Source organism: Mus caroli, unplaced genomic scaffold, assembly GCF_978045245.1.
Source record: "Mus caroli unplaced genomic scaffold, Mus_caroli_1 scaffold_10, whole genome shotgun sequence".
Lineage (NCBI taxonomy): Eukaryota > Metazoa > Chordata > Mammalia > Rodentia > Muridae > Mus > Mus caroli.
In genome coordinates this window covers 50,339,296-50,353,537 of record NW_028227265.1, presented here as the reverse complement: position 1 = coordinate 50,353,537, position 14,242 = coordinate 50,339,296, and the positions used below count along the sequence as shown (strand labels likewise).

At 43.8% G+C, this 14,242-nt stretch overlaps 1 protein-coding gene across 6 annotated transcripts in view; it reads right to left on the bottom strand.

Annotated features, from left to right (window-relative positions):
* Window positions 1–992: 992 nt before the first annotated feature.
* Window positions 993–14,242, bottom strand: part of Smad1 (SMAD family member 1) — a 60,603-nt gene continuing 47,353 nt past the window's right edge. For 5 of the 6 annotated variants that reach the window (XM_029480553.2, XM_021169558.3, XM_021169557.3 and 2 more), the window contains exons 5-7: window positions 12,198–12,419; window positions 6,293–6,549; window positions 993–2,452 (exon numbers count right to left, since the gene is read on the bottom strand). In XM_029480553.2, the coding sequence (XP_029336413.1) occupies window positions 2,309–2,452; window positions 6,293–6,549; window positions 12,198–12,419 (623 nt within the window). In that variant the 3' untranslated portion in view covers window positions 993–2,308. The remainder of the gene's footprint in view (window positions 2,453–6,292; window positions 6,550–12,197; window positions 12,420–14,242) is intronic. The other variant, XM_021169555.3, reaches the window with a different exon arrangement.

Here is a 14,242-nt window from a genome sequence, read left to right as displayed (position 1 = left end):
TTAGCTGAATGATTCCCAGTCTAACTCTGTGATGATGAATATAAATGGAGAGGTCTAGCAAAGATGGACAGGAAACTGTCAACAGTCTAGGTCTCCTGGCCTAGGCTTTCTCTGCTTGCTAGTGATAGTCTTGGGGGCAACAGTAAGAGAAAGAAATCTGGGCCTGGCCACTGTTTAGGGTTGCATTTTGTAGTTTCAGGGGAATAAGACATTCTTTTCTTTTAAAGTTGATTTCAAGTGGTGGGAGGCAGTAGATTCTGAAATTTTGGGGTTGTGAACCAAGTCTAGGAAAGAATATAAGGAGAAACAGTGACATTTATGTGGCTAGAAAATTTGACCTCAAATTGTTTATTTTTTGTAAATAATTTTTTAAAAATTCCCTTGGTGGAGCTGAGCAGTGGTTGGCACATGCACTTGGGCGGCAGAGGCAGGCAAATCTCCGATCAGCCTGGTCTACAGAGCGAGTTCCAGTACAGCCAGGGCTGAGAGGGAAGACCAGCCCTATCCCAGTAAAACTGCACCAAGGTCATCATTTTCTCTTGTGCAGTCTCAGTTTTCAGCCACCTTGGCTACATTCTCCCATGGCTACCCTACGTGTGCACCGTTAGCTCCCAAATCTTCTCTTCTGGTCACCTAAGGTCTTCATTAGTAAGTGTGCTGCTGCAGTTCCTGACATTAAAACATCTATCTATCTCCTGGTAAGATGCCTCAGTGGGTAACGGTGTTTGCCTGTCAATCCTGGTGACCTCAGTTTGATCTTGGAAACCCACACCATGGGAGGACAGACCAAGCTACCCTCTGACCTGCACAGGCACACCATGGTACATATCCCACCTGCCCTCAAGAAATTGGTTTTAAGTTTACACATTTAGTTTTTCCCTTAATGTTTCCAGTTTTATGTATCCTTACTCTTCCAATTCCAAATCACTCAGCTCTCTTAGCAGTTCAGGCTCACGTCTTCATTTCAGTAATTTAGCTTTTGTATCAGGCAGAGAGCACTCAAAAGAGCACCATATCTTACTGATCTAAAATATTAACATGCAAAGAAAAAAAATGACACATTTTTTAATCAAAGTAAGCAATAATGACAGGTTTTATTTAAAAATTTCCAGTAGAGAAAAATCCTGCTAGTGTTGGAATAAAAGTACTCACTGTATAAGAGCAAAGGAGAATAAAAAAAATTAACAGAAGAAAAGAAACCAAATAGTACAAAAAACCAAATCAAAATAAAAACAAAAAACCAAAAAACCAAAAAACCAACCTTTGAAATGGATTCCAATAGAGAGATCTTTACACCTGTGAATAATGAACAGCGTTACTAGGTTTGGCAAACAATTTATTTGGAAATCAAAGCCTATGTCTGTATTGTAAACTCCATAAAAATTGCTCATTCAATTCAAGCTTTTCATATACTGGGTATTGAAACACGAAGCCAGTTGATTTGCGAACAGAAGGAATTACTCATTTGCTCTCACAGTTATAGGAATTAACCAGCTGCTTAACTGTATCGTGGAGCGGATGAGACAGAAGAAAAGAAGTCAGATAAAACTCTACAAAAACTGAAACACAGCAAATTCAGACACCAGCTTGTCTGTTTAAGGCAGCAAGCTGAGCTTTACGGTATAGTCTACATTTGCAGCCGTCCTTTTCTTCCCCACCCCGCCCCTCAGATACTCTGTAAACCCACTAGCCATTTAGACTATTCATAACCTCCAAATATTCTGTATATACATATTTAGCAAAGAGCATATGCCTGCCATCATTCTGACAGTAATACAGTCAGCATACAGTTTCAGAAAGATTACTATGCATGTCATAACGATTAACCTGTACTTTAAAAACAAACAAAAAACCCATTCATTTCTAAACAAATAGTTTTAAAATATTAAGAAAACCCATGAGAAGATGATTCAACGTGGGCTCTGAGCCTGATGAAAGCCCACCTCAGAAAGACGATCAGCGCCAACCTTCTGCCATCACCCCACACAAAAGGATTGATTACAATCATTTTTTTTCTTTTTTCCTAATAGATAATTTGTCCCTGGCTTGGCCATCTCTTTTTTTTAACTATACACAAAAGTCCTGCTGAAAGTCAGCATTTTAGTTGATTTTACAACAGAATGTCACAATGTAAACTGGAAGGGTTCTTGCTATCAACCAAGGCTTGTCAGTTTCTCAATCCAATAGTTGGTCACAGAGGTCAAGTATTATCGTGGCTCCTTCGTCAGGTCTCCATCCTGTCTGACTTGTCCATCCTTCAAGTACATGCAAGGCTCGATAGTTTGCAAGAGACAGAAGCCGCAGGTCTTTAAGACACGGATGAAATAGGATTGTGGGGTGAACCCATCTGGGTAAGAACCTTATCCAGCCACTGGAGAGGGCCATGCAGATGTATCTCAATCCAGCAGGGGGTGCTGGTAACATCCTGCCGGTGGTATTCGGCTCCCCAGCCCTAGGCGAAAGAAAGCACACTGGGGATCAGTTAGCTCCTTAGTCTCAGTGATTCAGTAAAAAGGTCAGATGATCAGTCTGTAGAAGCCTGCTTGGACTCATGGTAACATCTTACAAGAACAGCACACCACAAATGCATACATATTTAGTCGGTAAATGTTGGGATACATATTGAATACTCAAGTCCATCCTAGGACCCCCAGATGACCCATTTTGTCAGGTATGGCGGGTGGTACACATCTTTAATCCCAGCAGGATGTCCGCCAGCCCTATGTCTTCAAGGAACTCATTGTCTAAAGAGACAGACCTGCATATAACTGTAGCTGCTGAATGTTCAAACCCAGGACATACACAACACAGGTGGAGTGCACACACCCAACTTTGTCTTTAAAGTTCTCACTCAGATATATTCCTTAAAATTGCTAGAGAGAGGTATGTACCAGACCCTAGCAGCCATAACTCTTTTCAAACAAGGGTCAATCACAAGTTTGTGCTCTTGTTCACACCAACACCATTTTACTTTTTTTAATTTTTAAGATAGGGTCTCATTGAGTAACCCAGGTTAGCTTCAAACTCAGTGTAGCCCAGACTGACTTTGAAGTCATTTGCAATCCTCCTGCCTCAGCCTCTCACTAGTGCTAGGATTATAGGACAGCCATTCACTCCTGGCTTTCATGGTGACGTCTGCAGAATATTATTGTCCTAATTGATCATTCTGATACCATGTAGCAAGCCACCTTCTTGACCAGATGAATGATGGAGCCTGCCACTTCAAGACAATGACTAAGTGTTGGGAAGAACTTTGGGGTGTATAACTGTCCTCCCTCGAGTTTCACTTGAGACTGAAAGATCAAGAGATCTGTGTGGTTGACAGGTAGAAGAATTTAATCTTCCAGAGTGGGGAAGAGACAGAACATTAGTCTGTCTGACATCACCTCTACTGGATGTATTCAGGGTAAGGGGAGAAGGTAGCGAGCAACAGCTCTAACAGGGCTCAGTGGTGGAATGTACTGCTTAGCATATGAGAGACCCTGGGTTGTATTCCCTCTGCCACAAAGATGGACAGAGGGGAACCAGGCATGGTGGCCCACCCTTCTAATTCCAGCATATGGGAGGTAAGGCCTGAGGATTGGCATAAGTTTGTAGCCAGCTGGGACAGAATAGTGAGTTTCAGGCCAGCTGGGTTACAGAGTAAAACCCTGTCTGAAAAAAAAAAAAAAAATATATATATATATATATATATATAGGCTAAGGAGATGGTTCAGCCTGCAGAGGGCTTGCCATGCAATCTCAAGGACCTGCACCCCAACACCCATTTCAAGAAGAAAACACTGCCAGAGGTGAATTCTTGGACAAAGGCGCTTACTACGCAAGCCTAGCAACTCGTGCTCAGTCCCTGTGAGTCGCATTGCTGTTGCATGACACTGAGTGTGGATTTATCTACGAAGGCCTAGCTGCGGCATCCAGGTCTCCGATACAAGCCATTATGAACTGTGGGACGTGGCTGATGAGAACAGGATTCTGACCTTCTGTAAAAGCCATCTCTCGAGCCCATTGCCAGCTTTCTAGTAGGCAGGATCTGTCCATCCCAAGCTCCCAGCCACATCCACGCTCTCTTGCACAGATGCCATTCTTGTAAGTATTACATCCTTTCATGTTCTGTTCCTAATAAAGCCACAGGAAGCCACATGCATCCTGAAGGCAGAGGCTTCAGATGTGTCTTTTCCCCTCTTTGTATTTTCTTTTTAGAATAATGATAAAGTATTTGCAGAAAGAAAAAAGTCAATAAATTTTGAATCTGCAGCTTTGGGCTGAAGAGATGTCTTAACTGTTAAGAGAGGACCTGAGTTTGGTTCCAGGCGCCCACGACTACTCACAACAGTCTACAGCCCACTCCTGCTCCGAGAGACCTGACACCCTCCTCTGACCTCCAGCAGCACACACACATTGCGCTCACACATACATGCACTAATAAAAGTAAAAGCAAAACAAAACAAAAAACTTTAAATACCTTAGTGCAATTTTTTTTTTTAATGTACAAAAGTAACATTTAACTGTTAGTTGTGTAACCAATAGGAAACAAATGCCAAGGAGACAGCTTACTGGAGCCAAAACTTCTTCAAGAATTCAATAATCACAGTCCATCAGGGACTTCAGGCATAATTACCCAAGCCCCAGTGAGAGCCAGGCCCATTTTACAGACCATGAGAAGGAGATCTGAGAACAGCCCCTGTGCCTCAACCACAGTTCAAACACCCCCACTCTCGAGAGTCCTCTCTCCCAAACAAAACACCCCCACTCTCAAGAGTCCTCTCCCCCAAACAAAATCCATGTTGTCAAGTAGCTGATAAATCACCTGAGCCAAAATGCTAAGTCAAAAATTAAGTGGCACTTGTGAACAGTGAACAAGGACCGGCTCCTTGGTCACATTTGCACATAGTATACAGGCCAGTTTCTTTAAGGGGCACTAGTTTTTAATATTAAGGAGGTGCCACATTCAGCTAAGGATGGGGGCAGGGTGCCTTTGATCTGGGGGAGGCCGAGCAAAGCAAGGCTCTGGAATCGCCCAGTGATGAACAAACCACTAAACAGGCCCTGCAACAAGCCACGGAGCTTCTGAAGATGGCACAGGAAAGACAACTGCCTCGTCCAAGTCTGTAATTAGCACGCTTCCTCACGGTGAAGTGGGACAAAGACTTATCTTTGAGACTTCAGGGACGAGCCAGTTACTAGAGTGTGCTAGTAACATTTCATCAGCATCTTCAAAAACTTTCATTCTCAATGGCAGAAGTGGACAGAGATATCTGTTAAGAGCAATGATGCCGATCTTCTCCTTTCTTTGATACAGATACTTTTGGAGCTGAAGGCCAGGGCCTTGCTAACTTTTCAATTATACATAAAACGCATGATTTACTAGAAATATGTAAGAACAAAACAAAGAAGCCTGACCAACTGAAAATAATTTCCAGTGTAAATTGTTACATTTATTTACTCCCCTCCCAGCCCCGTGTGTGCACATGGGGAGGACAGAGAACAGCTGAGGGAGCTGGGTCTCTGTTTCTACCATGTGGGTCCCAGGAATCAAACTGCCTGCCAGAAGGCACCTAAAAGAGCACAGCCCCTAAAAGATCATAACTGACTACAGAACTACAGTCACTAGGCACCAGTCTCCTGTGCATACCGTGCTGAAAGCAAAGAACAAAAGGAACAAAGATATTTATTCAGCTGTCTCATAGCATGACCACAGATTTAAGCTACCTGTTAAAGACACGCCATCGTCTATGCTACGATAGCAGCTATGGGGCTGGGGACACAGCACAGTGGGTGGAGCACTGGCCTAGTAGAGCACAGACCTTACAGCAGGGCAATGGTAGTACACAGCCTAGAATCCTACCTAGCCACTCCAGATGCAGAGCTGACAGATCAGGACTTTAAACTCCTCCTCAGCATCAGCCCAGCTACCTGGGCTATGTTAGACCCTCTCTCCAAAGTACAGAAGATTGACCAGGGTCCGCAAGATAGCTCAGGTGGGTAAAGGTACCTACCACCAAGCCTCGGCATCTGATGTCTATCCTTGGGATCCACACGGTGGGAGGGAAAGATTACATTGCTATGTTCCAGAGATAACTTTTTGGACAGTGATCCTCTTGTTAGAGATTTGAAAAAACAAACCCGTCTGCAGTAAGCCTGCTGATAGGTATATATACACCAAGAAGGCACAGGTTTAAATGTTGTGAGAAGGCATGTGTGTGTGTTGTGTGAGCATATGTGTATGGGGGAAGTATGTGTGTGTGTTGGGGGGGAGCATTCAGCCTGAATGAGACAGGTGGGCACTGCTCACCTTCACGAAGCTCATTCGAATAGTGCACATTTTGGTGAGTTCATACACTGTCTCGAACCCGTGGTTCACAGACTGCGCCAGTAGCTGAGCAAACTCTTGGTTGTTGAAGATTTTCAAGCTGCACCCGCTGGGGATCTTGCAGACGGTGGTGGGATGAAAGCCGTGGTGGTAGTTGCAGTTCCGGCTCTGCACGAAGATGCTGCTGTCACTGAGGCATTCCGCATATACCTCTCCTCCAACGTAATAAAGGTGGACTCCTGCGGGGGGACAGACATGTCAGTCAGTTATTATCTGGCTGAAAGGTGCCTGGGCAGAGTTAGGCTGGGCTACTCTGACAAAACAGGTCGGTAACTATGTTACCCTTGTGTCAGCCAGTCTGTTCAGGAAATAACAAAGTCTCTCAAAAAATAATAAAGTATAAAACTTTCATTTCACTGAGTATTTAATGCCCCACTTGGCTAGGGTTAAAAGTATATCTGTGCTCTAAAAATAGAATGCAGTAAAACCTAGAGTTTACTGGGGCATCCTGTGCCTTTAAACACTCCTGCATTTATGCCAGGGCTAAATTGTTCAGAAAACTTCAGAGAGATGGAAGGGATGATCAATAAACATGGAGGAACAAAACCTAGGGTAGGCTGTGAGAAATAAAAACTCACCAAAATAACTACTACAAATATTACCTGAAAATGTCTCCCTGCTTAGAACGCCAGGAGTCTAGGCAACACCCCACCTAGGAGAGTGGGCAGAGGCCTGGATCCTCTCCTGGTGAAGGTGGGAGAGCCAGTCCTGCAAAGCTGTTCTCCCAGTGCCACGTGACCCTTCCCACAGGAAATAATTAAAAATGGGGAGGAGGGAAGCCCTCAAAGCCTCCCCAGGGGGAACAAGCACACAGTAAGGAGGCACGTGGTGTGGCTGCAGACCACTCCATGCCTGTGGCACTGTGCTACGGTGACTGTCCAAGGAAACACCATGTGCCGTTTCTACAGAGACACAGGGCTAGAAAACAATTTTAAAGGAAAAAAAACCACTTTATCCTGATAATAAAGATAATGACTTTTCATCTTAGAAAATTAAGGCAGTGTATGAAAATATAAAGATGTGGAAAATATTAACAATGTTTCGGTGACAGAAAAACCTGCTTGTTAGTATGCATACACTGCTGGCTTTGCCATCAGTAAACCCAGTCACTTCAGTCACTTGCTCAGGCAAACTTTTTTTTTTTTTAATTTTTTTTTGGAATCAATTTTTTTATTAGATATTTTCTTTATTTACATTTCAAATGTCATCCCCTTTCCTGGTCTCCCTCTGGAAATCCTCTCCTCTTATCCTCTTATCCCCTCCCCCCTCCCCCTGCTCACCTACCCACCCACTCCCGCTTCCTAGCCCTGGCATTCCCCTACACTGGGACATAGAACCTTCACAGGACCAAGGGCCTCTCCTCCCATTAATGACCGACTAGGCCATCCTCTGCTTCATATGCAGCTGGAGCCATGAGTCCCACCATGTGTGCTCTCTGGTTGGTGGTTTAGTCCCTAGGAGCTCTGAGGGTACTGGTTAGTTCATATTGTTGTTCCTCCTATGGAGCTGTAAACCCCTTCAGCAACTTGGGTCCTTTTTCTAGCTCCTTCATTGGGGAACCTGTGCTGAGCAAACTTTTAAACCTCTGCCCAACTGTCCTGTTATCCAAGTGCTCTCCCACAGTACACTGTTGACAACAATTTTCTATTATTGCAGTCATGACAAATGTCACTGGACCAATTGTTACGAGTATCTATAAGAGATTCCCGGAAGTTAAAGGGCTAGATGGAAGACCCTGGAATTGCATGGCCAAACGACTTTCCAGAATGCTTGTGTCGATTTACACCCACAACAGCACTGTGCGGGTGCTTCGTTCATCTGACCCTCATCAGTGAGCAAAAATGTTTGCAGCTGAAAAATAATATAATCGTTATAATTTGCATGTGGGGCTGGCCATGCGCTCACAGCTTAGTGGCCATTTGTGTGTCTCCTGTGGACTCCCCATCTTTACTGCTCACCTGTCTATTCTGCTGCGGTTGTAGGGTTTTTATTTTTATTTTATTTTTTTATGAGTTGTATATTTAGGGCCAGATAGAAATGACTTATCTTGTATTTTCCTCTTACTCCTTTGTCCTTCAATGTTATTCATTTTATGTGTATGTGTGTGTGTATAGACAGACAGATGATAGACAGACAGATGATAGATAGTGACATATGTTTTAACCTAGAGAAGTTTGGCTGAATTTTTATGACTTTTATTGAGGTAAACGACCTTTCGGATCGAATGTGTTTTCACAGAGCCTTTTTAATTGTTTGCCTTGTTACAGACACCCAGTAACTCATTCCCACGTGTGGTGTGACGTGCAGGACCAGTAGCGAATGCTGCTGACCTGATGCCAACACCTAACATCAGCTCTCATGTGCAATGCAGCATGAGTTTCGTTTACTTTGCTGTTTTCTCTACAGCAAATCTGATTGATTAACTTGTAATATTTACTAGCCCTAATGTCAGAATTTTTTCTTTACTTGTCCGCCCATTATAATTTTTAACTATTCTTATTAACCTTTTCAAGTAATCTTGGCATCACATTTTAAGTCACAAATCCTACAGAAAGAAATTGGTTTACAATATTCAGCCATCCCTTTAAGGACCAAAGGTTGTCTGTATATGCAATTTTTTTCTGTCTCTCTTAGCCCTGGAAGAAGTGTCAGTAGCAGTGAGCTTTGGGAGTTTAAAGGCTTAGACCACTTCTAGTTCACGTTCTCTATGTTTTGTGCTTGCGGTTCAAGACGTGAGCCACCTGCTTCTGCTCTAAGCACCATGCTCGTGCCGCCACGCTGGCCTTCCTGCAGTGCCGGGCTCATCTCTCTGGAACCGTAAGCTCTCATGAACTCTGTTCTCTCGTTGCCTTGGTTATGATTTCATCACAGCAACATAAAAGCAATAACACACCAGGTCAGGGGAAGTGGCAGTACAAGCTTCCGGGTAAACAGAGCGACAGGGATGGACATGAAGGCTACCCCTGAGCTGTCCAGCGGGAGGGGAGCACCTCATGTCCATTTCTAGTGGGACATGTCCCAAGAAGACTGTATTAACATGCCACCTGCAGCAATGTCGGCATGGCGTCTGCTGCTGCTTGCGGGTCAGGATGTGAGTCCTCGGCTTATCTGTCACGATAACCCCTGCTTCTTCCACCGTCTGAAACTCTACACTGAGTCCACTACTCTGGCATCTGGGGTGATTTCAGGAAGTACAGCCCCAGAACCCTATGTCACTCCTAATCTTTTTTTTTTTTTTTTGGCCGGGGTGGTTATGACAGGGTTTCCTTTCTATAACCGTAGATATCTTGGACTCACTTTGTAGACCAGGCTGCCCTCAAACTCAGAGATCCGCCTGCCTCTGCTTCTACCTCCTGAGTACTGGGATTAAAGGCGTGCTCCACCACACCCAGTCCCTTGTAATGTCCTAAAGAGGAAATTCTACCATGTGGGTTTTTCCTAACTTTGGGGTCAAAGTCCCCATAAAATTTAGCGAAACAAACACTCCTCCATTTTGAATGTATTGAGAGGTGTACATTCTAAATGTACCCTGCATTTACAGGCATAGGAAAGCGCCCATGTGAGCTGTGAGCCTATGTTCACCTTAAGCTGTCATTTCCATTTTCCCCTCCTTTGATCATATTAAGATGTCTACCTAGTCCCATCTGTTTGGTTTCCTCTAAGAATAATCTTAGAACACTTTCTTAAATGCCTCTTATGCCTTATTAAAATATCCTCCTTTTTTATTTGATCTATTTCTACAGATGTTGATTCTTTTATTTTTTTTACTTTGTTTATTTATTTAAAGACAGGGTCCCACTGTCTCCTGGCTGGCCCGCAACTCATGGAGATCTGCCTGCCTCTAATTCCCTAGCACATGCTCCTTGTCTGCCTCTCACTGGTGATGCCCCGATGGGGATCAATCAAACAATTTACTGGCTATGCAGATTTATCCACTGTATAAATTTATTTTTACTTTGCCTTGCAACTAAAATAGCTTTTAGAGAAATATTTTAAAACATGCAAACGCTCTGTCATAAAACTTCTCTTCATATTTGGCATATATTGACGGCTGTCTTATAACATTCACTTCCTTGTTTGACCTGCAGAGATGATGTATGCACGTGTGACCCACGGGCTAGCATGGTGGTGGGGTCAGAGGGCAAAGCACGGGAGCTGAGTTTCTCCCACCGGGCAGTCCTGGGGACTAAGCTAAGGTCCTTCAGGCTAGGCAGCCAGCCCAGCCCCATCACCCACCCACTGAGCTGCCTCATCAGCCCCACACCAATGACTCTTCCGCGGTCCTTACTCAATGGTTGCAAAAACGATGACTTTTGTATTGTAGCACTCACTGCTCATTTAGCGACTGGACTTCCCAATTAAGTCATTTCTCTACTAATGATTCCTATGGCTGTATTAGAATTTGCTTATTGGACAGAATCTCACTGTGTAGACTTGGCTTGGGATTCCTGATTTTCTGCTTCACACCTCCTAAGTGCTGGAATTACAGGAGTTAGGCTCACCACCACACCCAGCAGTATCGTAAGATCCACTACTGCAGTTAATTATAGTTGCTCCTCATTATCTGTGGATCTGGAATCCAGTTTCAACTACACGCAGATCAAAAATGATGTTTTCAGATAGCACCAACCCTAACATGTGCAGGCTGTGTCTCCTCACGATTCACTCAGCAGTGCCACTGTTTACATGACATGAACTCTGCAGTAGGTATGGCTCTCAGAAGGACACTTGAAAGGTGAAGTGTGGTAAGTTACTGACTGCTACACTGTTTTATATGTGGGAACTGAGCCTCCATGGGCATTTAGTTCTTTTGGAACACACCCACCACGGAGACCAAAGGATAGATAGATTCTGGTTACTGAACTGTCCAAAGCTGTGAGGTGGGAGTTGGATGCCAAGAGGCACCGTGGCTTTCTGAATCCTTCCTTCTCATTCTCTCACAGGAGATCCTCTGGGCTTGCCTCGACCCAGCTTTGGAGGCAGCCACCGTCTCCCTCAGTGGGGACAGATATTAGCAGCAATGATATGGACCCCAGGCATGTGCTTGTCAATACTTTGTATCTTTGCTTCTTTGCCCTTTCGGTACACAGGGTAGAAAAACTACCTGCATGTTCAGAGGGTCACATGTAGACAGGCTCACATACAGACATGCACAACAGCATATAAACACACGCCATGTCATTAAGTTATGATTTTATACCGACACTTCCAAGGGAGGCCACACTCCTTCATGCCTGCATGCTCCTTACTTCGCAGGGAAGGCTGAGCTGAGCACCTACCCACACGTTTAGCCATTTGCTTAATCATATAATAAATGCATGTAAACGTTACAGAACTGTGTTAATTTACCACTAATAAATAATTAAGTCTATTAAGAAAGACAGGTAGGATAACGATGTGACTCAATGGGGAGAGTGCTTGCCACCAAGCTGATGACTTGAGTTTGATTTCTGATGGCCGCAGGACGGAAGGCGAGAACCGACTCCCTGACTGTCCTCTGATCAAGACCCTCGAGCACACACGTACACATGCACACAGGCGCATGCACACATAGGCAATAAATGTAAAAATTCTTTCTAAGGTATTTTTATAACAAAAACATCAGAGTACTGCCCACAGTAGCAAGCCATAGTATGCACTAATTCCTAACAATATTACCAGAGTCGAAAAACCACTAAGATCATCAATTAGCATAGTCTTCAATAATAGGAATTGGAAAATGTCTTCAAATAGCAGTGTCTGAACATTCACTGGCATTTGCACCACAGGAATGACTGAGTCACTTCTAGAGACGAACGTCTGCAAGCAGAGAAAAGGGAAAGCTCACCTTTCCCGATATGTCGCCTGGTGTTTTCAATAGTGGAGTTCCGGTTAACGTTGGAGAGCAAGCCAAGGCAGAAGCGGTTCTTATTGTTGGACGGATCTGTGAAACCATCCACCAACACGCTGGTGGACGAGGCGTGGAACGCTTCACCCACACGGTTGTTGAGCTCATAGTACACAATAGAGCACCAGTGTTTTGGTTCCTCGTAAGCAACTGCCTGAACATCTGTAAGAAGGGAAGAAAAGGTTGTGTTGCTCAAGGTTTGCGCCTGGAGCATCCCCAAACTGAAACCGCACTGTAAACCTGGCTGGGCACCACACAGAGAAGACATGCAAGGGCGACTACAATGATCACATGTATCATTTTTTGAGAACTGAAGTACTTCTTATTAAAGGTGCATTCTCCTTTAATTGGGGAACAATCTTCTCCAATGATTAGCAGAAAACCAAAATACCAGCTAAGCAAGCCCAGCAGCAGTGCCTGCTGAATACTAACGATCTATTACTTGCTCATTAACATACAGGAATAATAGGAATCACTCTAGTTGGCACACCACCTACAAGAAATACAACAAGTGACCAATGAAAAACCAAGTGGCTCAGGAACAAGAGGGGCCTGGAGGCGTGCCAACAGGGTTGGTGTGGGAAGGAGCTCTTTTGGGAAAGCCTTGGTAAGCCTCTGCTTTCTCAAAGCACCAAAACCAACTTCTGCCTATCCTGGAGAGGCTGCCTGGCTCCACAAGAGCCAGTGATGGCCAGGGCTGCAGTTCTGCTGTGATTCTAGCTCAGGAAGAAATCTTGCCAGCTGGCCATTCTCCCTCAGTGAATCATATCTCTCTCATCCAGACTCCATGCTAACTTCCTTATATTTGCTCTAAGTCATGCCGAGCAGGTGTGTTTTGTCTCTCGCTTCCCAGAATGGGCCAACAATGGAAACTACCCAGCTTCACCGACAGGATGCAGCTTGTTAAGTCCGATCTCTTAAGCCTGACGAATCTCCAAACAGAAAACACTTCTAAATGCTTTCAACCAAAAGGTTGGGAGATGAATCCTTTCTGCAGCAAACCTCCTTTAACCCGCCTTTGAGACCCCATGGCATACAAACCACACTATTGCCAACATAATTACTGATCTCAACCTCATGGGGCCTCATGACAAAGGGGAAGAAATGCAAAGAAAATTCAGCAGACATGGTAAAAAAAAAAAAAAGAAAAGAAAAAAGAAAAAAAGAGAGAGAAGGGCTTCCATGTTCTTCTTCAGTTACATTTTATACTTAAATGGCTTAGCTGAAAATAAACTATTTCCCTTGTTTTCTAAACAGTTCCCCCCTGTTTCTCCACTGTTCTTCAAGCAAAGCTTTGGTGATTCACAAGTGTCAAACCTCAAAGGCGGCTGTGGCCACAGTCACACAAGCCTTTTATCAGCTCTTAGTGCTGTTGGAAATGCTATTCATCTAGTTTAGACTCAGACACATTTTTTTCCTATAAAAGGCCAGAAAGATTTTGTCCGGCATATGGTCTTTAGCACAACTATTCCATTATGCCTTTGTATCACAGGAAAACAGCCATTGATAATATGTAACAAATGGGCACAGCTGTGTTCTAATAAAGCTTTATTTATAAAAACAGACAGAGGGCTGATCTGTCTGCAGGCTGTAGTTTGCTGACCCTTGCTCTGGGAAAACCACCATAGGTGACAACAGGAAAAAAGCCATCATTTTTTTCCTTTGACTATACAAGGCGATTTTAAATTGGCTCTAACAGGGAACATTTTAAAAGCTGTTTAAAAAGAAAAAAAAATCTTAAAAGTATGGTCTCTATTTGGGGTATTAGAGCTAATCTCATCAGTACAGATACAGGGTCCACACAGGGTATCTTGCTCCCCAAATAAAAATTCCAAAAATGGGTCAGATAGAGGCTCCTCTCTCACACTCTTTGCTTGTTGACTCCCAACATCTAACGATGACCAAGACCCATAAAACACAGAGCACTTATAAAGGAAACTTCAAAACACAATCACTGATTCATGTATGTTCCGATTTACTTAACT